The sequence below is a fragment of the Canis aureus genome, chromosome 2, assembly GCF_053574225.1.
Source record: "Canis aureus isolate CA01 chromosome 2, VMU_Caureus_v.1.0, whole genome shotgun sequence".
NCBI lineage: Eukaryota > Metazoa > Chordata > Mammalia > Carnivora > Canidae > Canis > Canis aureus.
Window position 1 is genome coordinate 85,557,880 of NC_135612.1, and position 26,595 is coordinate 85,584,474.

The 26,595-nt window shown below is 42.1% G+C and overlaps 1 protein-coding gene and 1 long non-coding RNA gene across 7 annotated transcripts in view; one reads left to right on the plus strand and one right to left on the minus strand.

The window, feature by feature from the left end:
- The window catches only part of SEL1L3 (SEL1L family member 3), a 100,838-nt gene extending 86,694 nt beyond the window's left edge, over positions 1–14,144 (plus strand). For 3 of the 5 annotated variants that reach the window (XM_077880581.1, XM_077880587.1, XM_077880594.1), the window contains exons 21-24: positions 3,566–3,693; positions 4,320–4,422; positions 4,501–4,573; positions 13,013–14,144. In XM_077880581.1, coding sequence (XP_077736707.1) covers positions 3,566–3,693; positions 4,320–4,422; positions 4,501–4,573; positions 13,013–13,152 — 444 coding nt within the window. In that variant the 3' untranslated portion in view covers positions 13,153–14,144. Of the gene's footprint in view, positions 1–3,565; positions 3,694–4,319; positions 4,423–4,500; positions 4,574–5,111; positions 5,373–11,627; positions 11,752–13,012 lie in introns of those variants that run through there. The other 2 variants (XR_013370052.1, XM_077880608.1) reach the window with 2 other exon arrangements.
- LOC144303016 (uncharacterized) overlaps positions 7,111–26,595 on the minus strand; it is a 30,597-nt gene continuing 11,112 nt past the window's right edge. Inside the window, exons 3-4 of one of the 2 annotated variants that reach the window (XR_013370070.1) lie at positions 24,086–24,197; positions 7,111–7,290 (exon numbers count right to left, since the gene is read on the minus strand). This is a non-coding gene — a long non-coding RNA (uncharacterized LOC144303016). The remainder of the gene's footprint in view (positions 7,291–24,085; positions 24,198–26,595) is intronic. The other variant, XR_013370071.1, reaches the window with a different exon arrangement.

Sequence of the window (26,595 nt, forward strand, 5' to 3'; positions counted from 1 at the left end):
TAAAGTTCATATTTGTCTTTCTAAGTTATATATATCCTGGGGAGATAGTTTGCAACTTTGCGAATATTCTGTTTCTCCTCAAATTTCTGTCCACTAATTTTAGCATCCTTTAGTAGGTCTTGCCTGCAACGATCATTAGTGTGGTGTGCTAATGATGATCCTCTGTTTCCCTCACTGCTCTGACACTGGCTAATCAGAATTCTCCCCTGAGCATCTGAGGGCCATTCTCACAACGGAAGTCGCAATGGTTGATGCCTTCTTAGACACCAGGTTTCTGGCAACGTGCTTTGGAGTTTGATGACACAGCAAAAGCTGGAAACCCATCCCTATCGTAGTGCCTGTTTTACTTTTTTTCTAAGGAGGTCCTACATCCAGGTGTTTCTTTATTTGGGTTAAAACCCCACGTCTTTATCACTTCATAGCTATTTGTACCCGGCCAGTCACTGAATCACTGAGTCTGTGTTTTCTCTTTTGGAAACTGGGGATAATAATAGTATTTAGCTCATAGGTTATAAGGATTGAATGTTATTAAACATTCAGCACTGAATATACTCAATGGACATGATCTTTCCTATTATTATTTCTTCTGGAATGAAATAGGAGTTGCTGCTGAAAAGGACTCACAATAGAGCCAAACGCCTTTCAGTGATATCTGCTGTCACTCAAATTTAGGGGACGAGTTTTATTTTTGTTTTTTTTTTTCAATTCTGATGTTTGTTTTTTTGGACAAACAATGTTATTCAAACATTAAAAGATCATTTTAAAGGAAAATAAAAATTAAAGGATGCAGCCACAGTTCTGCGGCAGGGGCTTTACTCCTGTCTTCCTGTCCCCCTCCAGCCACGGGCAAGTGTCTCTCTGTGATGTTAACAAGAGTGTCTGTGCCACTTAAAAATCCATCTCTTGGGACGCCTGTGTGGCTCAGTGGTTGAGCGTCTGCCTTCAGCTCAGGTTGTGATCCCAGGGTCCTGGGATCAAGTCCCACATCGGGCTCCCCACAGGGAGCCTGCTTCTCCCTCTGCCTGTGTCTCTGCCTCTCTTTCTGTGTCTCTCATGAATAAATAAATAAAATCTTTTTAAAAAATCCATCTTTTCTAACATATTGTAGGAATGTGTGCATTTTACTGCCCAGTCTCTGTAATTATTAATTACTCTTAACCACTGTCCCATTTTCTGTTGAGCCAATGGTGGTAATTTATTAAGCTTTATCTTATTGGTGGACATTTATTCTTGTTTGCTAATTTATTCATTGACTTGGCCCCTATTCACTCAGTCCTGCCATGTCTTAGACACTTCTCAGTGGTGGGGACAAAAGATAAATAGATAGACAATATTCTTGCCTCCTTGGGATTTATATTGTCCATTAAGGAAGACACAGAGGCCGTATCCGTTGTGTTGCAATGCTGTCGAGTGCTACAGTAGACATATTCACACCTCCGCCTTTTATCTCCATTTGAATAATTTCTTTATAATCTGAGGGCTAGTATCACTGAGTCAGTCAAAATGCGTCACGGCTACATAATACTAGCATAATACATAATACTAGCCCATCAGGCTGATGGGCTTCCTGAAAGGGTTCACCAAGCAGTGGTTGAGTGCAGGAAAGGAGCTGAAGTCTTGTCAGCACTGGATGTTTTCATGACTTCACTTTTAATTATTCGAATTAAATAATTAACAGTTGATAACTTCCTCATTGTTTTACATTGCATTTATTTGACTACTAGTAGCCATGGACATTTTTACGTATACTTTATGATCATTTACTCATGATTTATTTTACGTGGATTCTCTATTTGTATTCTTTTCCTATGTATCTATTGGAGGTTTCATACTGGCTTTTTTTTTAGGGTTTTATTTATTTATTTGAGACAGAGAGAGCATGAGCAGTGGGGAGAGGCAGAGGGAGAGGGAGAAGCAGGCTCCGCACTGAGCAGGGACCCTGGCTTGGAGCTCAATCCCAAGACCCTGGGACCAGGACCTGAGCCAAAGGCAGACACTTAATGAACTGAGCCACCCAGGCACCCTTGGAACTATGTTGTTGTTGTTTTTTTTAAATGTAAATCATAATTAGTTCTTTTTACATTGGCCCAGTAGATAATGGACCTTAAGCTATTACTTTGCATACAAACATTCCCCTGGTCTATTTTCCCATTTATTTTAATTTTGCTATTTTTCCAAGAGACATTAAAATTACATAAAGTGATTTTTTTTCTTTTCTTCTAATAGCTCAAGTGTTAAGAGTACTTTCCTTTTAGAGAGTGGAGAAATATTCCACTTTCTGGTTGTGTGTGAGTGTATGTTATGTATGCATCTCAAAGATACAGCACTTACATCAGTTTAGAGGTTATTTGGCAGCATAGTGGAGGTTAAGATTTGAGACTCTGGACCCTGTCTGGATTCCAGCTCTTGCCCCTGTCCAGCTACATTACCTTGGGCAAGTGCCTTAACCTCTCTGCACGCCAGCTTCCGCACCTATAAAACAGAGAGGATAATGGTACCTATCTCAATTTGCTGATATGAGCATTAAGGAAATACATATAAAACAGAACAGTGCCTGACCTTCAACAGCACTCGTTAAATGTTAGCTGCTATTCTTTTTATCTTGATTATTGCCCAGAATGGTAATGAGAGGCCTGGTGTGTACAACCTATTTTGGGTGATCCTCACTGAGATCCTTTGTCCATGGCAACTGAAAGGAAAGGTGAAAGGGAGGACACAAATCATTAAAACATGACCACGAATTCTTTGAAGGGCAACAATCCAGTTTCACTTGTAAATCCCTAATGGGAAGTAACACAGTATTTCTTGTTGATTTTTTGGTCCGGCCACATGCTCAGCTCATTGTGGGCAGTGGAATAGACAGTGGTTTAATAGCTTCCACTGTTTATAAAGCACCTCTACTGTTAGGCTCTTAAGTCTGTTGGCTTTTTTGATCATCCAGCCCAATAAGGCAGGTCCTACCTCTGAGGGTCAAGACCAAGATGTATAAGGAAGAGGGAAATGCACCTGAGTGGAGCTGTGCAAAGAGGATCATAAGAGGAAGTTTCCCACACTGGCCTACGAGAGCAGGGACAAATCCCCATAGGTGACTTTGTGCATGAGAGAGACTCTCCACATTAGAAAGCCAGTTGGAGGAGCCCTTCCAGCCACAAGAACATTCTGTTAGATTTTCTGACAGGCTGATGATGTCCTAGAGCATAATCTATACGTGATAGACATTGCCTTCAACTTGGTATTCTGGTTTGTTGATGACACAAGGGCACGTTTTCCAGTGAGTTCTGTCTTGAGAGAATGAGCAGGAAAGGACAGGTTCCCCCTGGTTGGCTGGCTTCGGAGCAGATGGGACACAGCATCTTCTGAAAGCCTCCTGGTTCTCCTGCAAATAAATTTCTCAGATGCATATATTTAGGGAGACAATCCATCAATGAATGACAAAACCATCTGGCTCGAGGGACTAAAAAAGAAAAAAAATCTAGAGGTTGTAAAAGTTTACATTCTGATGAAGGGTATGTGTCTGGGATTTATTATAAGGAATTGATGAGTTTGGTTTGTGGCTTGTTTTCAGGGATTTTTTAACCTGGCTCTGCTAATTGAGGAAGGTGCTATAATCCCACATCATATTTTGGATTTCTTGGAAATTGACCCAACTATCCATTCTAATAACATCTCCATCCTCCAGGAACTGTATGAAAGGTGAGTTCAGAGCCTCTTTAGTGCTGTGGATTCTGGGGGAACCCAAGTGGGTGGTGCTTGCTTCTCAGTTAAAGTTAGAGTTTCTCTCATTATGTAACGCCAGTTATAAAAAGGGCCCAGGATTTGTTTTGATTCGAGAACATTCAGCTGGACCCAAACTATTTCCCTTTTTTAGCGTCTGAGGCTTACCATACAGAATGTGCTTGATCTGAAGTTAAACTGCTGACCAAGGTTTTCCACGAGAGTCGAAAGAATAAATATGTCTGATGAGACCATGCCTTTCTGCAAGATAGGGAAGCATTCTGACGCCCAGACTTTGGACAGACAAACAGAAGTATTGCTGGGTGGGCCCCATGCTTCAGAGTCCTCCTTGACCCATTCGTTAGCTTTTTACTAAGGACAGGACTGCTCTTTTTCAGAGGCTTCTGCTGGAATTTCAGGGCAGGCCCAAACCCTTTAGAAGTGGCTTCCTTTCTTTGTTTTTCATGGCGAGTGTGCCCATTTGCTCAAAGCAGGAGGTGGGTTTGAGGATCGGACAATGCGGGTCATGAGTAATGCCACCCAAGTTTGCCAGTCTCTCAGGAGCCCCTGTGTTTTTTGTTTTTGTTTCTGATTTTTATCTGTAGGTGCTGGAGCCAAAGCAGCGAGGAGTCCTTCAGCCCCTGTTCCCTGGCCTGGCTTTACCTTCACCTGCGGCTCATCTGGGGTGCCGTCCTACACTCTGCCCTGGTAGGAGCATCCTCCCCAGCCCTGCCCCTATGACCCCTGCCCCCTGTCAGTATCTGAGTCATGTTTTGGATTTTGCAGATCTACTTTCTGGGGACCTTTCTGCTGTCTGTACTGATCGCCTGGACCGTGCAGTATTTCCAGTTTGTTTCAGGTAAAGATTTATAAGAAGCCAGGGTGATATAAAAATGTGGGGATTCTTTTTCTCTACAGAAAAAAGGATGACACGCTCCCTCTTCACACCCTTGAACATGTTATTTCCTTTCATTAGATTGGTCCTTCATGGGGTGGAGGCTCCCCCCAGGATGGTGCCATCGTCTGTAGCTGAGGGAAGGGCTCAATTATTGTTTTATTTGTCAAAGTAAGCAAGGATTTTTTTTAAAGATTTTATTTATTTATTCATGAGAGGTCCACAGAGAGAGGAAGAGACATAAGCAGAGGGAGAAGCAGGCTCCCTGCGGGGAGCCCAATGCAGGACTTGATCCCAGGACCTAAGCCAAAGGCAGACACTCAGCCGTCAAGCCTCCCAGGCATCCTGGATTTTTTTTTTTTTTTTTAAATAAGAAGCTTAAGAAATTGAACTGAAATGTGTTCTCCCATTGAAAATATACCCACCATCAATATCCTACTCTGTTGCCTTAGAACCCAGCTCTGAAGCCCCCTTCGGTATGAATTCTTCCTATTTATTCCAGTCAAGGAGTCAAATGTGTGGGATGATCAACAACATTCATGATGAGTAAACTACGCAGCCACGTGGATTCAGAAGGAGGGGATGAGGAGGAATATGAAGTGAGCCTTTAGGGTCGCAGGATTTCCACCGGTCACTGCTAATTTTTCTGAGCTAGCGGAAGACCATCGTTGAAGAGCTAGACACTCCCGTGGCTTCTATTTGGGCTCGGAGTCCAGGCTTGGCTGCCCATTAGTTGCGTGACTTATGGCGAGTCATTTCACCTTTCTGATCTCCCAATTTCCCCCCCAATAAAACTAGGTTATAATAGTGGCTGTTTCCCAGGGACGTTACAAGGGTTCCATGAAAAAAATTACGCACGACACTTACCCAAGTCACTACAGCAGGCAGGTTTAGCTGTTACTTTTGTCTGGCAGAGAAGACCCCCTCAGTAATGCGGGCTCTTGTGTTCCTCTCCCCTATCAGGCCATCAGATGAGCCAGAGGGGGGCTTTAGTGCATCATGGAGGGTATCTCCCACGTAGTAGGTGTTCAAGTGGCCAATCTGTCGGGGGAGAATCACAACTTTCCTCCAGCTGGGGCAGCCGCAGAAGGACATAATCACTCAGGAAGACCAAGGGGGCGCTTACAAATGGACAGGGGAGACCTGGCCATGGCATTAGAGCACTCGCTCCGCCACTCTTAGTGTAGTGGCTCCGACAATGAAAAGCAAAAGGAGTGCATCTCACCACACATTCCTAGGGGGAAGGAAGTCTGCTGCAAGAGGCTAACGCAGAATCATTTCCCTATGATTTTTACCTGAGGAGGTTAACAGGGAGCCATCAAAACCCGTCCAGATTTGATGCCCTGTCGTATGCCGGCTTATAAATCTTCCTCATGCAAATTCCGTCCCGTTCCTAAATTTGTTGCCAGGTAGAGCGCATTTATTTTGCATCTTGTCAGTGTTTTCCATTTCAAATTATCTTTGTCATTTTTACTCTGTAGAAATATTGTTATGATTATTACAAATGCAATTCCGTTAGAGGAGCTGAAAATTGTCTTTATGATTTTATGCCAGCTGGTAGCCATGAAAATTCATGGGCTGGTGGAATTGCTTTTATCAGAAGTTGTCTCTTTTTCCTGTCTTCCTGTCTGCATTATCAGTCTCTCCACATTCTCGCCTCCCTGTCCCTCCTGCCCTTTGATATATTTTTTTTTCCTCTTTGCTATGTAGCCTTCGCTCTTTTGCACCTGTTCTTCATTTTCTGCAACCTCGGGCACTTCCTGGGCATACCCCCCACCCCACCCCCGTTACTGGCCCTAGACAAGTCTGGTTGGGCTCTTAAAGTTAATTCAATTCTATGCGCTTTGTTTTACAAGTGAAGAAATTGAGGCCACACAGATGAGGGGATCTACCCCAAACCACAAAGTCATGTCCAAGAAAGGACAGAGGGCAGCAGGATTTTCAAACTTTTTCTGACTCCAGATACAGTTGACCCTTCAGCAAAGGGGGTGGGGGGGGGGGGTTGTTAGGGACGCCGACCTACCCTGCAGTTGAAATTCTGCATCTAACTCTTGACTCTCCCAAAACTTCACTGCTGCCTACTGTTGACCAGAAGCCTTACCAAGAACATAAACAGTCAATTAACACATATTTTATGTGTTATACACATTATATGCTATATTCTTAGAGAAGAAAAATCATTATTCAGAGAATCATAGAGATAGTACATTTACGGTGTGTACTGTGCTTATATATTAAAAAAAACTCGTATAAGTGGATCCATCCAGTTGAAACCTGAGTTATTCAAGGGTCAACAGTATTTTAAAACAGTGGTTACTGTTCTATCTCTGACCTATTATCCCCTTATATAGAAAATATTCTGTAGCACATTTTTTGGTGCCTTGAAATGAATGATCGTTTTCCTGTCTACACACGTATTTTTAAAAGTAATGCCCTAACAGCAAGATAAAGGGGAAATAAAAAGAAATTAATTCTAATAAAATGACACATACTTCAGTAGGTAAATTCTAGCCCCCTACTTTATTGTAATGTGCACATGCATCAACCCCAGGATGGTGTTTAATGCAGATTCTGACTCAGTAGGTCCAGGGCATGGCTCTGGGATTCCACATTTCTAACAAGATGTTGAGGTGATGTCCACGCTGCTGTTCCATGGACCATGCTTTTTGAGTAGGAAGGACCTAGAGGTAAAAAAAAAAAAAAAAAAAAAAAGGCTCCATGTTATTTCCAAAATGTGCCATAAGTGGTGCCTACTAGCTCTGTTAGAACTAATGTTGAGAGTTAAAATACAGAGTAAATGATTTTTTTTTATTTTTAAAGTCCTCAACATAGTGCAAATTTGTCAATAACTTTGAAATAGGAGGTACTCTACTCTGTCAGAGATGAGGCAGTGGGGCACAGAGAGGCACAGAGGAGCCCGAGAGAAGACTGCTTCGAGGGCAGAGTTGCTACGATGGGTGGCTTGCCACCAAGGACCCGGTGCCTGGGGTCTGGTGACCTGCCCCGGGGGAGGAGGGCACCCCCTCGCAGACGCTGGTGATAGCCAGGGCCTCGTGGAGCAGGCTTAGGAAGGCAGTCTGGGTGCAGAGTGACCAGATTTGAAAGGAAGGAGCCTCCCTTAGGTAGCCTTGTGTAAGGGTTCTGCTCCAAGTGAGGAGGGATCTTTGTCATTTCACGATTTGCATTTCTCCGGACAGTTGTTCTTAAAAATTAGTGATTTATGGTCAAACCTTTACATTGAGCTGTCCATCCGTCTTGCTTTCAGCTCCAACTACCTTCGTTTTCCTCCTGGGTTTATGTGCTCTGTGATGTGTAGCCCACACTGCACCGCCTCTGCCACACTAAATTGTCCCGTGTTCAGAAGGCTAGCTGCGTGGGACAGTAGCTAATGACACAGCCTCGCGAGCCATGCTGCCAAGATTCTGGCCCCTGCCACCCACTGTGTGACCTTGGACAAGGGAGGGAGCCCATCTGTGCCTCGGTTTCCCTTTCTGTAGGGCAGCAGCAGCTTTATACCCACTTCCCGTTGTATCTGAGGGAAGCAGATAACCAGGTAACAGAGTGTAAAGTGCTTAGAACTCAACATTTGTTGGGTAAATAGCTGGTAGCTCCCCGAGGAGTAACATCACGGGGCCTTCCAGTGGCAATCAAAGCATGCTGACATAGGTCGCGCCGGCACTTAACTAGCTTCCTTGATCTCAGTAACGGACACAATTCCCAGAGCCTAGTGGGTGTTTCTATGTAGTTAGACTCTTTCTAAAACACGAAACTCTTTTCTAAAGCATCTAAAAGATTTTTTTTTTTTTGCATTTAAAAGATATTGACCAGGCTCTCGAGAGAACCAAAGCAAATATCAAATATATGAAAAATATCACACATCTCCTGTTTCCTTTAAAGGAACTTGTTTTTATCTCCCAGCTGGTGTTCCACTGGGCAGCCCAGTCTGTCTTGAGGTCCATGCCTCCCAGGGTAGCCCAAGGCTCCCTGGGTCATGGGTGGCACTAGGACTCCATCCATGGTCACCTGTCTGATAGCAGAATGCACACTGCCCTGGGCCTCCTCTGTCCCTCCGGGTCTACTGGCTTGGCAGCTTCTGGGCACCGAGGAGTCCCACCGGCTTTGCCAAAGCTGGGTGCTGTTCACCTTTTCCCTCTCCAGGCTTCCTTTCTGAGATTTATGGGGCTGGGGCTAGGAGGCCAAGGTGAAGGCTCAGCCGCCGGTACAACCCATAACTGGGCTCAGCCACATTCCCACGCTCCAGACACTCCTTTCCATGCTTCGCTGAGTCCCTGAAGTGCTCTGCTTCTCCCCTCCCTGTCGGGGACGCCAAGCATAATTGCCTTAATGGACTCAGGCTTTTGGGATATAAAAAAAAAATCCCAAAGCAAAGTATATCTAGAACTGTTTCCATTTCTGCGCTGCCACGAGTCTCCCCCATCCCCTCCACCCCCGAGACACAGAAAGCATGGAGCCTGGCTAGCTGCCCGAAGGAAGGCAAAGAGAGAACAGAGGCACAAAATGGAAGGGCCCATTTCAGAGCGAGTCCTGCCCTACCAGTATTACTGGAAACTCGATGTCTCAGTAGAATGGCCAGCGTAGAGCAAGACCTGCAGAACTGGCAGCTCCTAGGTATGACGAGGCCACCTCTTAGACCGATGTCAGTCTGTTGACAACATGCATGCTGTAAGCCAACTCATTCCTTCTGCCTCCGTGGTTAGCCCAGTGGTCGTTTCAAACGAGTGGGATGATGTGAACAAGATTAATTAAACCGTTTCCACTCTTTTCCTGTCCTCTACATTTCCAGTTAATGAGGTTGCTACGAAAATTGCAGTGAAATGTCAGAAAGTGGCGCTCATGAAAAAAAGCAGTAGCCTTAAAGTCAGAGCTATTTGGTGGTGAGATTTCACTTTGCTTCGATCTCATTACCCTTGGCACTGCCCCAGTAGCTTGACTCATAAGACATGTTTAAATGACATGAATCCTATGCTTGTCCTGCCTCCCCCCTGCCCCCCCACCCCCCACCCCCAGATCCAGAGGCCTAGGTGAGGTAGGCTAGACCTTATTCATTGCCTAGGACTTCCAGGGCTTCCCCTCCCAAACCCGCCCCCGCCCCGCCCCCACGTACTCCATCTTCGCAAACACTCTACTGACCCAGGACTGCCCCTGAGTATGAGGATATTCCATCATATTCTTTTCTTTTATGCTCCCATCTGGTCGACTGGCAAGCAAACCCTTTTCCTATGATGGGCCACATCGGGGGCTGGCAAACCTTTTCTGTAAAGGGCCAGATAATGAACATTTGGGGCTTTGAGGGTCATCTCAACCACTTGGCTTTCATCGTGGGGCCAAGGCGGCCATTGACCGTACATGAAAACAAATGGGCATGGCTCGTTTCCAATAAAACCTTACTATGGATGTGAAAATCTGAATCTCATATGTTTTTCACCCATCACGAAATATTACTCCTCTCTTGATTTTTGTTCGACCATTTAAACATGTAAAAACCATTCTTAGACTGCAAGCCATTCGCAAACAGGCAGCGAGGCCCAATTGGCCCGTGGGCTGCAGCCTGCCAAGCCCTGGTCTACCACTGAGGGCCAGCTTTGGATCATTCTCACTAATGTACAGAAAATGGTCCCCCATGGGCAAATAATACAAGAATCACTTCTATTTGGCTCTGGAATATATTCTATAATTTTTGAAGCACACACTTATTTCCCTGGTTACCTTGATTCCAGTCTGGTAATCAAATTAGCACGCATTTCAGGTGAGCAGAGACAAAGAGGCCACTTTAAAATTATGATGGGCAGTGGGGGGCTTGTCCAGTGATTGCAAACCCCTGATGGAAGGGGGAGCGTTCTCACATGGATAAGGACACATTTACTGTAGAAACATCAAGCATTTTTATTATGTTCTCACAAGATTTAAATGGTAGCAGTGCTAATTATGTATTCCTTCTACGTTTACACATTGGCACTTTTTTGTTTTAATCAGAAAACTGATTGCTGATTTATCTTGTTACCATGGTGATTTAAACTCTTTTCCCCCCAGAGCTTGAAAAGAAAAAAAAAAAAATGCATGCCTTAGTACTTTGTGAATTTCCTCAGAGATCATCAGAAAGATAGATCTCAGGGCCCAAGGGGGTCTTGGACACCATCTGATCCAAGCCCGTCAGTTCATAGATGTGGAAACTGAGACCCATGAGATTCAGGCATTTTAGGATTAAAGTATCTACCACTCAGTACCTACCCCAAAGTCACCTGATATAGTGGCAGATAAATAAGACTTGCCCAGACCAGGTCTGCTGACTGCAGCAAATGGTCTTTGTACCGTGTCACTGGGCCTCATGCTCCCTGCCCTGGTTAGATCACCTACCAGAGTGACGGCTTTAACCTAGAAACATCGCGTCATTCTATAATACCCTGCTTCCTCCCCGCCCCACCAACCACCATCCCTGTCCCGTCCATTCAAAAACCGTCTCTGGATCCACAAAATGTTCTGTAGGTGTTGGAAGGGGTTCTTAGGAAATTCCGTATCTAGAAAAGCCAGAGGCTTTGGAGCTCATTCCTGAAGTCCCTAGAATGGCCTCGTGGAGGTGGAACTCTTGAAGTGTTTATCTAGAAGTCAGACTATCCCTGTGGTGTCATCATCTTAAAGCCAACACATTGCAGACAGACACTGGGAACCTTTAAAAATGGTCCCACCTAAAAAAAAAAAAAAAAAAAAAAAAAAAATCGTCCCACCTACTGAAAATTATATAAGACTCAAGGACTGCTGAGCTTGGTTAAGATCACTGCTCAACCACAAGCCAGCAATTGTTGGCACACCCTAGGGCCACTGTGTTAGTGTTACACTTGAGTATGTCACACTCGTCTGCAAACTGCCACCCCCATATCACAGATGAAGAAACCACAGCTCGGAGAGGTTAAATAACTTGCCTAAGATCACTCATCTGGTACATGTCAGAGCCATGGGACTCCTGGTCTTTCTGACTTCAAAGTTTCTGCTGTTTTCATAGGCTACTGGGGCCTAATAGAGAACCAGAGGAATCCCAGAATTTAATGCACCAACTCTTTCATCAGTCCTGCAAGCCATGTCCCTGAGATTCATAAATCTGAAGACACCTTTTCAGGGCAAGACAGGTATACTATCACTCGTATTAATAGCTAACATTTACTGAGTACCTATACATGCCAGACGCTGTTCTAGGCACTTTAACTCTATTGAATCCTAATAACAAGTTAGCGTGGTATAGACACTTTTATCTTCCCCATTTTTTAAAGGCAGAAGGAGAGTAGGTAATTTGTCCAAGTCACATAACTGATAAAGGAGAGTGGCCAGGGTGGCCAGTTTCCAGAGCCCGAAATCTTATTAACCAGGATACCTCTCAGCGTCAGCGTAGAAAGCAGAGTGTGCAGCCTCAGCACTACTGATAGTGGGAGCTGGGTCATTCTTCGTGGTAGGCAGGCTCTCCCACGCAGTGTAGGATGCGTAACGGCATCCCCGGCCTCAGCCCACCGTCCACAGTGGTGACAACCAGACAGGTCTACCAACATTGCCAGCTGTCCCCTGGAAACCAAGACTGCCCTATTTGAAAACCACTGACATAAAGTACAAAACTTTATAAGCTTCCCTATATTTATGGTGGGTCAGTCTTCTTACTAAAGATAGATTGATAAATAATTAAACTGAATAATTATGATTTCCAAGACTTCCGCACACTTTAAAGAACATAATTTAAACCAAATTTTATACTTCATCCAACTGGAATAAGAATGTGAATAAAATGAACACTCCTTTCTGGTTGACTGGTATAATCATGGCTTGCATTGCATCAACACCGTGAGAAAAAAGAGATGACCTCAGAAGACGCAGACCAGCGAGCTGTTCACTTGCTCGTTCGTTCTTTCTTTTTCTTTCTTTCTTTCTTTCTTTCTTTCTTTCTTTCTTTCTTTCTTCTTTCTTTCTTTCTTTCTTTCTTTCTTTCTTTCCTTTTCTTTTCTTTCTTTTCTTTTCTTTTCTTTTCTTTCTTTTCTTTTCATCTCTTTCTTTTCTTTTCTTCTTTTCTTTTCTTTTCTTTTCTTTTCTTTCTTTTTTTCTTTTCTTTCTTCTCTCTTAATTCAAACATTTGCCTGGAAGTCACAGCATAAAGGCAGAACTTAGAATCCCAGGATGTCAGAACCGTTAGAGATCTTTGCACATCTATTCCAATCCACTATTTCATACAAGGGGACACCAAAGTCTAAAGAACCCAGATAAGAAGCGTAGAGTTAATTATCTAGTGAGTGTCAGGGCCACTGGACTAGAAGCATCTACCCTGGCTTGCTAGGGTCCAGGTGTTGGTTGTGTGTCATGCATGCATGCACTGGTTTGAATATTCAGCACTTGCATGTGTCTCTGCAGCCAGCGGTTCCCGTCCGACACCAGCCCGGTCCTCCTCAGACCCCCCGGCTCCCACCGCAAGTCCAGCTGTGACTCCAGCTGCAGATGCCTCCGCTCAGGACCGGCCCACAGTCACTAATAACGCAGAGCCTCGAGAGTGACCCGTGCGCTCCAGGTCTCTCCAGACAAGAGAGAACCCCGTCAGCAGCTGGTATTGGAACGCTGGGGCTAGGGCATTATACTGAAAAACACCATATATGTCTTGTCAAACTGGATGCGAATTTTGCACTTGGTGTCTTTTTTTTTTTTTCTTTTTTCTTTAATCCAAGTATAAGGAAGTACCCAGAGCAGGCAGTGGGTAAACCAGAGGTTATCAGACAAATACAAGGAACATCCTGAGCACAGGGGTGTGTCAGGGAGGTTGACTGGGTCACTGTTGAGTCCATCCCTAGTGATTGTGTGTCGGGGAGTCATAGTTTGCCCTGTGGTGTAGCTGAATCCGTGCACACTGCGGCGTATTTTAAACAGCTTAGCCCCTTGGTTGTTCCCATCCACTGAAGAACAGAAAATCGTGACCTCTCCACCCGTTAGAGAATATTTCGGTGTGTTTGCCACAGCCCTGCTCCTCCAAGTCCAAAACACAGACTTCAATTAGGCTTCCAAGACCCAGCAGTTCTAAGGCACCTTGAAATAAATAGGTTGTGGCTGGAAATGCAGGGGAGGCGACGGCTTTGTAAATGGGTTTACATTTTCCTCCTTGACTTTTTAGGGTCGTGCTTCCGAATCATTTAATGACATTGTTGGATATCATTTACTTTTCGATTGAATCCATAAAGTAACATGTAGAAAATTCTTAGTATTTAACTGTAGTCTTCTCCATGAATTACCCATTAGAATAGACTGGCAGCAAGTGGAATATGCAGGAGATAAGCCTTTAGCTCATAGTTCCATCCCTACCCCTTATGCCTGCCTGAGTCTGTGGAAGGTGTATGTGTGAGAGAGAGAGAGAGAGAAGAAGAAGAAGAACAGACTGTCTGTACACTGTATGCTGCTAAGGTAGTAAATAAATCAGTAATGCAATATTGTGGGTCCCAACTACTCTTTGCACTACTTTATTTACAGTAGTAAATAAAAATTATTTTTATACTGTTGACTCCGGGAAAGTGGCTTTTTTTCTTTTTCATGGTTACTGTCGTCCTCATACAGAGTCCTAAGTTCCATGCATTCTCTTCAAGGAGGCAAAAAAAGAAAAGAAAAAAAAAAAAGGCCTCCTTATGAAAGGATTCATTTCTGGTAACCCATTAATGTTTACAGATATAAAGATGGAAAGAGTCTCCTCTCTAGGCATCCCGTGCTCAGAGTCTGGCCCCTGTGATGTTTACACGGTACCAGACATTGTTTCAGGGCCTCTGGATACCCTGGGGCTGTATTTATATCGGTTCTGGGTGGCATCTGTGGTCCATCCTCTTTCTCCAATGTGCGCTGTGTAGACTGCTCTTATTTTACCAAAGATTATCTTTTCTGGAGAGAGCCAGACTTTGGAGTCTGACAGCCGTGGATTCAAATTCTAGCTCATAGCCTTGAGCGAGTGATTAACCCTCTCTGAATCTTGGATTATTATTTATAAAATAAGGGTCATATGAAGTCCACCTCTCTTGACTTTTCATATGGTTTAGACGAGGTAATGTAGGTAAAACCTGCAAGACAGTGTCCTGACCATGGTTGCTTGTTACTTTTATTAGGAAGAGAAATCTGAGGGGCATCTGGCTAGCTCAGTCAGTAGAGCATGCAACTCTTGATCTTAGGGTTGTAAGTTTAAGCCCCGTGTTGGATGTAGAGATTACTTAGAAATAAAATCTTAAATAAAAGAGAGAGAAGTCAGAGAGTCCAGATAAAAGGCTCTTTGCTCTACGTGGATCTTCTCTTCATGACAAACACTCACTCTTCAGTTGCTGGGATCATAAGACTTCAGACGGCTCACTGGGAATTGCCATCAGCTATAGGGACCTGCCCAAGGTTATGTCTTGGCAAGAGAACCTCATGGTCAATGACTTGTTGATGTAGGGCAGGCTTTCTCAACCTCAGAACTATTGACATTTGGGACCAGATGGCTCTTTGTTGTGGGGGCTGCTTTATGCATCATAGGATATTTAGCAGCAGCATCCCTGGACCCACTGGAGGCCAGTAGTGCATGTACCCCACCACCACCACACACACACCCATTCCCTAGTTGTGAGAACTGAAAAATATCTCCAGACATTGCCAAATGTTTCAGGGGATAGAATGGAGGGGGAAGGAATCACCTCCTGCCACCCTTCACCTTAAGAACAACCTATATAGGAAAAAAAGGCTTCTTGCCTCAATTTGGAACAGCCCTGAAGGGCCATCCCAGCTCCAGAACACCACCTTGGTGGCAACCTCATTATAATTCAATTTCTCCCTCTGTCTTCCTTGTTTTTGTATAGGATGTCCTGACACTAGTCCCATAAAACTTCACTTGCAACGTGCATCTTAGAAGAACACAGCTATCTTGGTCTGCTAGAGCTGCCATAACAAAGTATCACAGACTGAGAGGCTTAAACAACAGAAATTTAATTCCTCACAGCTTTGGAGCCTTGAAGTGCAAGATCAAGGTGTCAGCAGGGCTTTCTTCTTCTGAGGCTTCTCTTCTTGGCTTAGATGGCTATCATCGGCCGATGTCTTTTTTTTTAAGATTTTTTAATTTTTTTTAATTTATTAATGAGAGAAAGAGAGAGAGGGGCAGAGACACAGGCAGAGGGAGAAGCAGGCTCCATGCAGGGAGCCCGACGCAGGACTCGATCCCGGGACCCCAGGATCATGCCCCGGGCCGAAGGCAGCGCTAAACCACCTAGCCACCTGGGCTGCCCTTTTTTTTTTTTTTTTTAAGATTTTTTATTTTTTTTTATGTCGATGTCTTCACACAGGCTTCCCTCTGTGTGTGTCTGTGTCCTCACCTCCTCTTATAAGGACACCAATCATTCTGGATCAGAGCCCACCCTAATGGCTTCATTTTACTTAATGATATCTGTAAAGGCCCCATCTCTGAATACAATCACATTCTGAGACATTGAGTGTTCAACTTCCACGTGAGAATGTTGGGAGGACATAGTTCAGCCCATAACGCCAACCTGAAACACTGTGGGAGGTTGATTCCATTCCAGAACTTGGACTCATGAGAGCCATCCTGATCTGAGGCAGTTGTCCAAACATGCTCATCTCCAGGTAATGCTGAAAAGAGCTGGAGTTGTTCCAGCACCAAAGTACTTTCAGGCAAAGCTGGTAGGTAGGTCACACATCAATGCATGCCCCAGCTTAGGCATTTATTCTCTCAGGAGTTCTCAGCCTATATGATCTGGGTCCAGCTCACACCTTCTCAAGCCTTGACCATCCTTTTCTCTCCTCAAGTTCTAAATTCAATTCCTATGAGGCTAGTGTTAAGAGAACTGGAACAGAACACTGCAGAATGAAGTCAACATGGGGTAATCATGGGGAAAAGGAATGGAAGAGTGGGGCCCAGAGGTGATATTCACTTAGTACCCTATTGTCTTCTCCCTTTAGGACATCCTCAGACCAGGGGTTATAGACCAGTAGATTGTGAAACAAATCTAGCACACAGATGTGATTTCTTCGGCCCACCCAACATTTTTAAAATTTTGAATCATTTCCTAACATCTTAAAATCAAGGATTTGGGGTTTTTCCTAATAAAATCTGAAGATGTTAAAAAAAGTAGCTTTCATGGCTGCATGACAAGAACTAGCTGAAGCTAAGGAGGTCTGCCCCTTTTAGATAGAGCCTGTGCTTTCTCGTTTACTCCAGTCCCCACCATTCCCTGCTGATTTACACCTAGCCTACCTAGGCATTTGAGTTTAAAAACCATGCTTTGGATTTCCTTCTCTTTATTCTTACTGGTCACATTTTGGCAAATCTGAGACTGATGCCCACATTCATCTACTGCTTGCTCATTGCCAATCCTCTGTTAGCTGGGGAAGTGGTAGTCTTTCTTTCCTCTCTTTGGTAGAGGGAGATGCCAAGTTGTGATTCATTGGAAGTCCAAATAAAATGTCTAAAAAAGCTGTAGGATTTAATGTCAATTAAAAAAATCAGTAGTTTTTCCTACATCAGCAGTAATAAAATAAAATATTAGATAATTAAAATGTTAAATAATTTCCTTTATAACAGCAACATAGCTATAAAATGTCCAGTAAATTCACTTAACCTTTACAAAGAAAACTAAAAAATATTAAAGATATTAAAGTACTTAAAAGAAGATATAAATAAAGTAATATGCCTTGTCCATGGATAAAATAAGAATATATAAATATGTTAATTTCTTCAAAATTTATGTATAAGTTCAATATTTCAGTCAAAGTCTCCTGATTTTGTGTTTGTGAAAAACTGACAAACTGATTTTATTTTTATTTTATTTTATTTTTTTTTATGATAGTCACACAGAGAGAGAGAGAGAGGCAGAGACATAGGCAGAGGGAGAAGGAGGCTCCATGCACCGGGAGCCTCATGTGGGATTCGATCCCGGATCTCCAGGATCGCGCCCTGGGCCAAAGGCAGGCGCCAAACTGCTGCGCCACCCAGGGATCCCTGAAAAACTGATTTTAAAATGTGTATGAAAGAATATAAGTCCATGAATAGGGTAAGAAAATTTGAAAATGGAAAGAGAATTGACCTACCAAACATCATTTTACTACAAATCACAGTAACACAGTGGGGCGGTGATGAAAGAATGGACAAATAGTTCAAAGGGGAACAATGGAGAGCTCAGGAGCAGACCAGTTATAAACCGATATTTGGTGTATGATAAAGTGTCACCACAAACCAGTTGGTCTAAGAATGGAATGTTTAGTAGATAGAGTTAGGAAATTGGCTATTCATAGTAGAAAAATAAGATGAAAATTGTATTTCATGTCCTTTATACAAAAAGTCAAATTTAATTAAAGACTTAACTATGAAAGACAGAACTGCAAGGCTAGTAGGAGAAAATGCAGGAGAGTATTTTCCTGATTTTGAATCAGAAAGGATTTTTTAAACAACAGATGGATTTCTTTTTTTCAAAAATGAAGGATTTCTGCTCTGATAATCATAGACAAAATTGTCAGACTGGTGACAGATTGGGAGAAGGCATTTGCAACATCCATCACCACAAAGGATCAATATCTACAATGTACAATGATTGCACACTAATCAACCACAACAGAAAACGTAGTAGAAAAAAGTTTCAAAGCATATGATCACGCAATTCCCAGAAGGAGAAAAATCTAACGATTTACAAGTAGTTAAAAGGCTGCTCAATCCAACCTGAAGTTGAAGAAAGACAAATTAAAATTAGAAGATATCACTTCATATCCACATTTTGTAAAATGAGGAAGACAGGTAATACACCGAGATATGAGAAATAGAAGCTCTCATGCCTTGTTGCAAGAGGGCAAACTGGTGCTCAATGTGACAGTAACATACTTAGTGAAAATTAAGCATTTATTATCCAGCAAGCCTAACTGTTGAGGATGGGCTCCACAGACTGCACAGTTCTGACAGGGTATACATAGGAGAGGGGATGTTCATCACAGCACTGTCTCAGAGAGCAAGGAGATGGAGCAGTCTAGGAGACTGCTCAGTAGGAGAATGGATGTAACAGATGAATGTAATGGAAAACAATGCAGCAGTCAAAAAGGAAGGAACTAGACCTATGAGCAGCCACATAGAAAGGTGTCAAGAGGGGCACCTGGGTGGCTCAGTAGTTGAGCGTCTGCCTTCGGCTGAGGTTGTGATCCCAGGGTCCTGGGATTGAGTTCTGCATTGGGCTTCCTGCAGGGAGCCTGTTTCTCTCTCTGCCTATGTCTGTGCCTCTCTCTCTGTCTCTCATGAATAAATAAAATCTTTAAGAAACAAAAAGAAAGAAAGGAAGCTAGAGTAGCTTTATTAATATCAGACAAAATAGACTTTAAGACAAGGAAAGTTACAAGAGACAAAAAAGGACACTTCATTATGTTAAAAGGGACAATAAATCAGGAAGATAGAATAATTAGAAATATAGATGTAACTAGTAACAGTATCAAAAATGTCTGAAGCAAAAACTGACAGAAATAAGTAAAAATAGACAAATCCACAAATTGTTAAACATCAACACACTTCTTTCAGTAATACAACAACTAAAAATAAATCAGTAACTATATAGAAAATCTGAATGACAAAACATCTTTAAAATGTTTTAACATAAAACGCTCTACCCCCAAATCACAAAATACACATTTCTTTGAAGGAAACATGAAATGTTTACGAGGATAAACTATATCCTGAACCATAAAACAAGTCTCAATAGAATTCAAAATATAGAATCTTACAGAATCTATTATCTGACCACAATGGAAATAAATTGCAAGTTAACAAAAATAAAGCAACTAGACTAGCTGGAAAAGAAACAATACATTCCTAAACAACCCACTGATCAAAAAGAAATCTCAAAGGAAATTAGAAGACATTTTGAACTGAATAATAATATACAAATAACACATCAAAATTTGTGGCACTGTGCGACGTTAACTGTTTATAAGAAAAGAGGTAGATCTTCGGGCACGTGGGTGGGTCAATTGGTTATTGGCCAACTCTTCATTTCAGCTCAGGTAAGGATCTCAGGTCCTGGAATTGAGCCCCAAATTGAGCTCTGTGTTCAGCAGGGAGTCTGCTTGAGGAATCTCTCTCTCCCTCTCCCTCTATCCCCTCTCCCTGCTCACATTTTCTCATTCACTCTCTTTAAACTAAATAAATAAATCTTTAAAAAAAAAAAAGAAGGAAGAAAAGAGGTAGTTCTCAAATCAATGATATAAATTTCTACCATAAGGAAAAAGAAGAGCAAAATAAACTTACAATAAACAGAAGAAAAGAAATAATAAAGAAAAGATATTAATGAAGTTGAAACCAGAAAAATAAAATCAATGAAATCAAAGCTGATTATTTGGGGGGGAATCAATGAAATTGATAAAGCTCTAGAGAAAAGACACAAAATTGCCAATATCAGGAATAAATGAATAATATCACTATAGATCTTACAGACATAAAAAGATTAATAAGGGAATATTAGGAAAGCTTTACACCAATAAATTTGACATCATACATAAAATGGACAATTCCCTAAAAGACATAAATTGCCAAGGCTAATGTAAGAATAGTCAATGTGAATAGACCACAGTTCTTAAGGAAGTTGAATTCATAGTTTATAAACCTTTTCAAAAAGAAATTTCCAAGCTCAGATGACTGTAGCGGTGAATTCTATCAAAAATTTAAGAAATGAGGAACCTGGCTGGCTCAGTCGGCAGAGCATGTAACTCTTGATGTTGGGGTTGTGAGTTTGAACCCTATGCTGGGTGTAGAGATTACTTAAGATTTTTAAATTTTTTAGGAAAAATATAATGCCAACTCTACATAAACACTTACATGAAAATTAAGAAAGGGAGGGATGCCTGGGTGGCTCAGTGGTTGAGTGTCTGCCTACAGCCCAGGGTGTGATCCTGGAGTCCCGGGATTGAGTCCCACATTGAGCTCCCTGCATGGGGCTTGCTTCTCTCTCTGCCTATGTCTTTGCCTCACTCTCTGTGTCTCTCATGAATAAATAAATAAAATCTTTTTTAAAAAATTAAGAAAGAGAAATATGTCAGAATTTATTTTATGAAGCCAGTATTACTTTGACATAAAATCAGACAAAATATTACAAGAAGAGAAAACTAAACCACAGATCAGTATCTCTCCTAGACACAGATACAAAAACCAAATATTAGCAAACTGAAACCAGCAATGAATAAACAAGGTAATATATCATGATCAAATGTAGTTCGCCCTGGGAATTCAAGGTTTTAATGATTGAAACCAATCAATGTAATTCACCATATTAAAAACAAAAATATATATATAAAACAGGATCATCTCAATGGGTGCAGAAAAGACATTTGACAAAATCCAACATTCCATTATGATAAAACAGACAGCAAATTAGGAAGAGAAGGGAAATTTCTCAATTGCATAAAGGGTATCTACAGCAAAAGTTATAGCTACATTCCCTTAAAAATGAAAGACTGAATGCTTCCCTCTAAGATGGGAAACAAAGCAAAGATGTCTACTCACTTCAGTTTTATTCAGTATTGTACTGAAAGTCCTTTGTAAAATTTCTAAGAAATACATAAAAAAGATACTATAACAACTAAATGACCTTAGTACACCTGTAGGACCCAACGACAACATACAAAACCAAATTATATTTTGATATATTATCAATAAACAATTGAAATGGGATCCCTGGGTGGCGCAGTGGTTTGGCACCTGCCTTTGGCCCAGGGCACGATCCTGGAGACCCGGGATCGAATCCCACATCAGGCTCCCGGTGCATGGAGCCTGCTTCTCCCTCTGCCTATGTCTCTGCCTCTCTCTCTCTCTCTCTGTGACTATCATAAATAAATAAAAATTTAAAAAAAATTTAAAAAAATAAATAAACAATTGAAATGTCAAAATTCTTTAATAATTACTTACAAGAACATCAGATAATATGAAACATCTAGGGAAAAATTTAACAAAAGATTTATAAGATCTGTATTCCAAATCAAAGAACATTACTGAAAAACATTAAAGAAAAACTAAATAAAATGAAGATATAGATCATGTTCATAGGTCAAAAGACTTAATTTCTTAAAGATGTCATTCTTCAAATTTATTTATAGATTCAATGAAATAGCAATCAAAATCGTGGCAGGATTTTTTTTGGCAGAAATTGCCAAGCTGATCCTAAAATTTATATAGAAACACAAAGGACCTAGTACAACTAAGGCAATACTGAAAAAAAAAAAAAGAGAAACAAAACTAGAGGACTGACACTACCTGATTTTAAGATTTAGAATAAGCTATAGTTATGAAGACAGCATGGTATTGCTGTAAAAATAGACATATAGATAAATGGCACAGAATAGAGATTTTAGAAATTCCCACACATATATGGCCAATTGATTTGCAACAAATTGGCCAAGACATTCAACTGCCTTGGAGATAGAATAATCTTTTCTTAAAAACAACAACTTTTAAAAATAAAATTAAATAAATACATACATACATACATACATAATAAAAAATAAAAATAAAAACAACTTGAGAGTCATAAGCAAAAAATTGAACCTATACCTTACCTTACACCATAGAAAAAATTAACTCAAAGTGGATCATAGATCTAAATGTACAGGACAAAACTATAAAACTTCTGAAAGAAAATATTAGTCATCTTGAATTGACAAAGCTGTTATGTAAAGGACACAAAAACATGAACTATAAAAGAAAAATATCAATAAACTAGATTTCATCAAAATGAAAAATTCTTGCTCTTCAAAAGACACTGTTAACACAAATGAAAAAAACAAGCCACAAACTGGGAAAACATACCTGCAAATAAGGTATACAACAAAGGACTTGTATACAGCATATGTAAAGAACTCTTACAACTCAATAAGACATCAGAAATCCAATACAAAAAAAGACTTGGGGGGTGAATGAACTGAACAGACTCTACATCAGGCTAGCGACAGGGATGCCAAATAAGCACATTGAAAATATACTCAGTATCAGTAGTCATTATGGAAAAGCAAGTTAAAATCACATCGATATACCACTGCAGACTTACGAGCATGGGTAAAATTAAAAAGATTGATCATACCAAGTGTCGATGAGGACACGAAAAAACTAGAATTCTCATATATACTGCTTGTGGGATGTAAATGTTACAACCACTTCAGAAAAAAGTTTGGCAGTTCCCTAAAAAGTTAATAGTGTCAATTAAACATTAGTTTAGTTAAGTTAGTGTTGTCAGATAATACCACGGAAGTTAAATTTGAATTTCACATAAATAATAAATAATTTTTAATATAAGTATGACCTAAAAATTTAATGGGACATATATATTAATAAATTACTTGTTTATCTGAAATTCCATTTTAGTGGGTACTTTGTATTTTTATTTACTAAATCTGGAAACTCTACTTCCCATACAGCTCCCCCATTCCACTCCTAGGTATTTATCCAAGAAAAATAAAAATGTATGTCCACTTGCACATAGTGTTCATAACAGCTCCCTTTGTAATAGCCCTAACCTGGAAACAACTCAAATGTCCATGAACAAAAGAAGGGATAAACAAATTATAGTATATCCATACAACACGTTACTATCCAATATAAAATAAAATTCTAGAAAATACCAACTAATCCATAGTGACAGAAAGTTGATCAATGACTGCCTAGGGCATGTAAGAGTGAAGTGAGATATGGGGGGCAGGGAAGATGCTTTTGAAACTTTGGGAGTGATAGATAATGTTCATTATCTAGATTTTGATGATGGTTTCACGGGTGTTTCCACATGTCAAAACCTATCAAATTCTGGTCTTTAAACATATGCAGTATGTTGTGTGTCAATGACACTTCAATGAAGCTGTAAACTTTTGTTTTTAATTTTCCTGTGTGAATTTACTCTGTGTGTAACACTGTGTGAAACTTCATGGTGGATAAAACAAACATTTTACTTACTTGGAGAGAGAGAACTGACAAATACGAAAAGGTAAATAAGAGCACGAGTATTAAGCAAGATGAAACTTGGGGTAATATTAGTAAACGTTAAACCAATGCATCTTAATTTCTCCTACAACTCATGTTCCTTTGAAGCTCTCTCCCTCAGAGAGAGCCCTGAAGCTTATTACTAGAGAGTGGAAGAAAACAGGTGTTTGACTTCATTAACAGGATACTGGGCCTGACAGCTAAGCCTGGTGGGGGAAAGGATGGGTTTCTCACATTTCTTTAGTTAAATCAAAGGACAGATTTGGAGGACTAGCTCAAAGATTTTTCTATCAATAGTGGAGAGACAGTATTCCTTCCACTTGTGACTAGATGCTATGGTTGCAAGAGTGTAAGAAGAAAATGCACTCTTTATACCCAAAGGAGGGTGGGGAAAAGAAGAGAGGAACAGAGTTTGAAAGAGGAAAGCACATGCCATGGTTCTTCTTTTTTACACCCTCTCAGTAGCCCCTGCCCTCCCTCCATACCTGAGGTTCAACCAGTACTTCTGTTTTCTGTAGCCAAGGGCAAGAGCCTGAAGCTTCCCTGAATCTTCCTGGCTTTCTGTGTGGTCTGAAGGTGTCCAGAAATGTGTGTGCCCTGAGGGAGAAATGGGGAAGGTAGCTGAGGGTGCTGGCTGTCTGCTTTAAGAGGGGCTGCAGCTATGGGAATCTTTATTCACTTTTTAGGTAGGCTCCACACTGTGTGGAGGTCTCATGAGACTCAAGGTCTCATGACCCTGAAGTCAAGACCTGAGCTGAGATCAAGAGCCAGATGCTTAATGGACTGAGCCACCCAGGTGCCCCAGCTATGGAAATCTTTAAACATCAATGAAAGCCAGAGTGGAGTTCATTGGTCAGCAGAAGTTGGAGAAGACGTCCCTGAAGCAGTGGCCAGGCCAAGGGAAGGGACCACAATCTTGTTGACAGCAGATGTTTGCCTCAGAGGCTGGCCTGATGGCTAGACGGTATGAAGACTCCATACACCACCATAAAAATGCTGTAGGTTACACCATTGTACCATCTTACAAGGAAATTTGGGGGATGGGGGAGATGATTCTGAAAGAGGAGGCATTTTACCTAAAGAAACTGATCAGGGCACCTGGGTGGCTCAGTGGCCTCTGCCTTTGGCTCAAGTCGTGATTCCGGTGTCCTGAGATCGAGTCCTGTATCAGGCTCCCCACAGGGAGCCTGCTTCTCCCTCTGCCTGTGCCTCTGCCTCTCTCTGTGTCTCTCATGAATAAATAAATAAAATATTTTTTAAAAAAGAAATTGAACATCACCCAAAGATACTGCATTAGTTTATTACTTTGGACGAAATAGATCCCTCACCCCAATCCCCCCCACCAATCCCCACCAATACCCAGAGGATGTACAATCAGAAGTAAGTCTAGACTATGAACAAACTAAAGAAAATATATTTCCAGTGCACATCTTGGTGTGATGCACATACATTTGGAACCCATTGCCAAGATAATACAAGATACATTTCAGGGCATTCAGTGGCGGAAAGCACTAGTGGTAGCGAGGAAGTGAGGGGCAGTCACAGAGGTGGGGGCTGAGTCCCTTCAGCTGGGAAGGATTTTAGCCAGGCAGATCAGAGGCGCTTGTCAGCTGGGGAGGGCTGCCTGGACAAGGGTCTGCAGGTGAGAACATGCACAATGTGGGAGAGAGTGGAGCATGGAGCTTCCCACTGGTGCCCCACGTGGTTAGCATGACCCCAGAACTCAGCAGTGAGTGAGCTCGGGAAAGGCTTGCTCTGAACAGGCATAGATTTGCCTTCTGGAAACTGCAGAGAGAAAACCAGGGAACGTGGCCACCCAGATGTCAGTGGGTCTCTCAATAGTCAGGAAGCTGAATGTGGCCATCTCATGGCTCTTGGTGCTTACAGAGTGGCAGAGCTTCAACATGTCACTTAGACTGAGATGACTCTTTAGAGGGCAGGTCTAAAGCACTAGAAATACCAAGGGTTATTCTCCGAGTAAGTCAACCTAAGAAAACCAGGGAGTCAGAATGAAGGCTGGCTGATACCCAGTAAGGAGACCTCTTACCTTCTGTCTTCCTTGAAGACTATGTACTGGATTGATCATTGAGAACTGGCTTGGCTCATGAACACTGGAAGTATTTCATGTACTTCCTGCACCCATTTCACATAATTCCTGCGGCCGGTCCACTCCGCCAGCCAGAACTTGCTGAGAGTCACAGAGTAGGAAAGGTTGCTACTTGCATCTCTGATGCCTGGACACAGCCTGCCCCCACCACCCCCTCCAACATCCTGCCTAGTGTGTTTTTAATTGATTATCACTTTCAGGCACCCCTCTCACTCTCCCTCTCTGACTTGGGTCACCCACAGCAGGCCATGTAGTCACAGGACAGACACCAGGCCTCCTGTCTGCACCTGGAGTCCCCATATACCTCAGGTGAGTGCTTCCAGAAGCCCACCTACCATTTCCCTCCATGTGGCATGAAGACAGATTGTGTCTGAAGGGCCTCACAGCTGCAAAGAGGAAGAACAGAGTGGTTTGGGCATGCCCAGGGGACCCAAACTGATTATATAGAAGGATCCCACTTGGACCCCCAAATAAAATAAAACAACGAAAAGCTTATGCCCATTAGAATGGCCCAAATTTGGAACACTGACCACACCAAATACTGGCAAAGAGGCGGAGCATTAGGAACTCTCATTCATTGTTGATGGGAACGTGAAATGGTACAGCCACTCTGGAAGACAGTGGGTGGTTTCTCACAGAACCGAACGTCCTCTTTTTTTTTTTTAAAAGATTATTTATTTATTTATTCATAGAGGCAGAGAGAGAGCGAGAGAGGCAGAGACACAGGCAGAGGGAGAAGCAGGCTCCATGCAGGGAGCCTGACGTGGGACTCAATCCCGGGTCTCCAGGATCACACCCCAGGCTGCAGGCGGCGCTAAACCGCTGCGCCACGGGGGCTGCCACAGAAGTCCTCTTAACATGCAATGCAGCAACTGCATTTGGGATTTA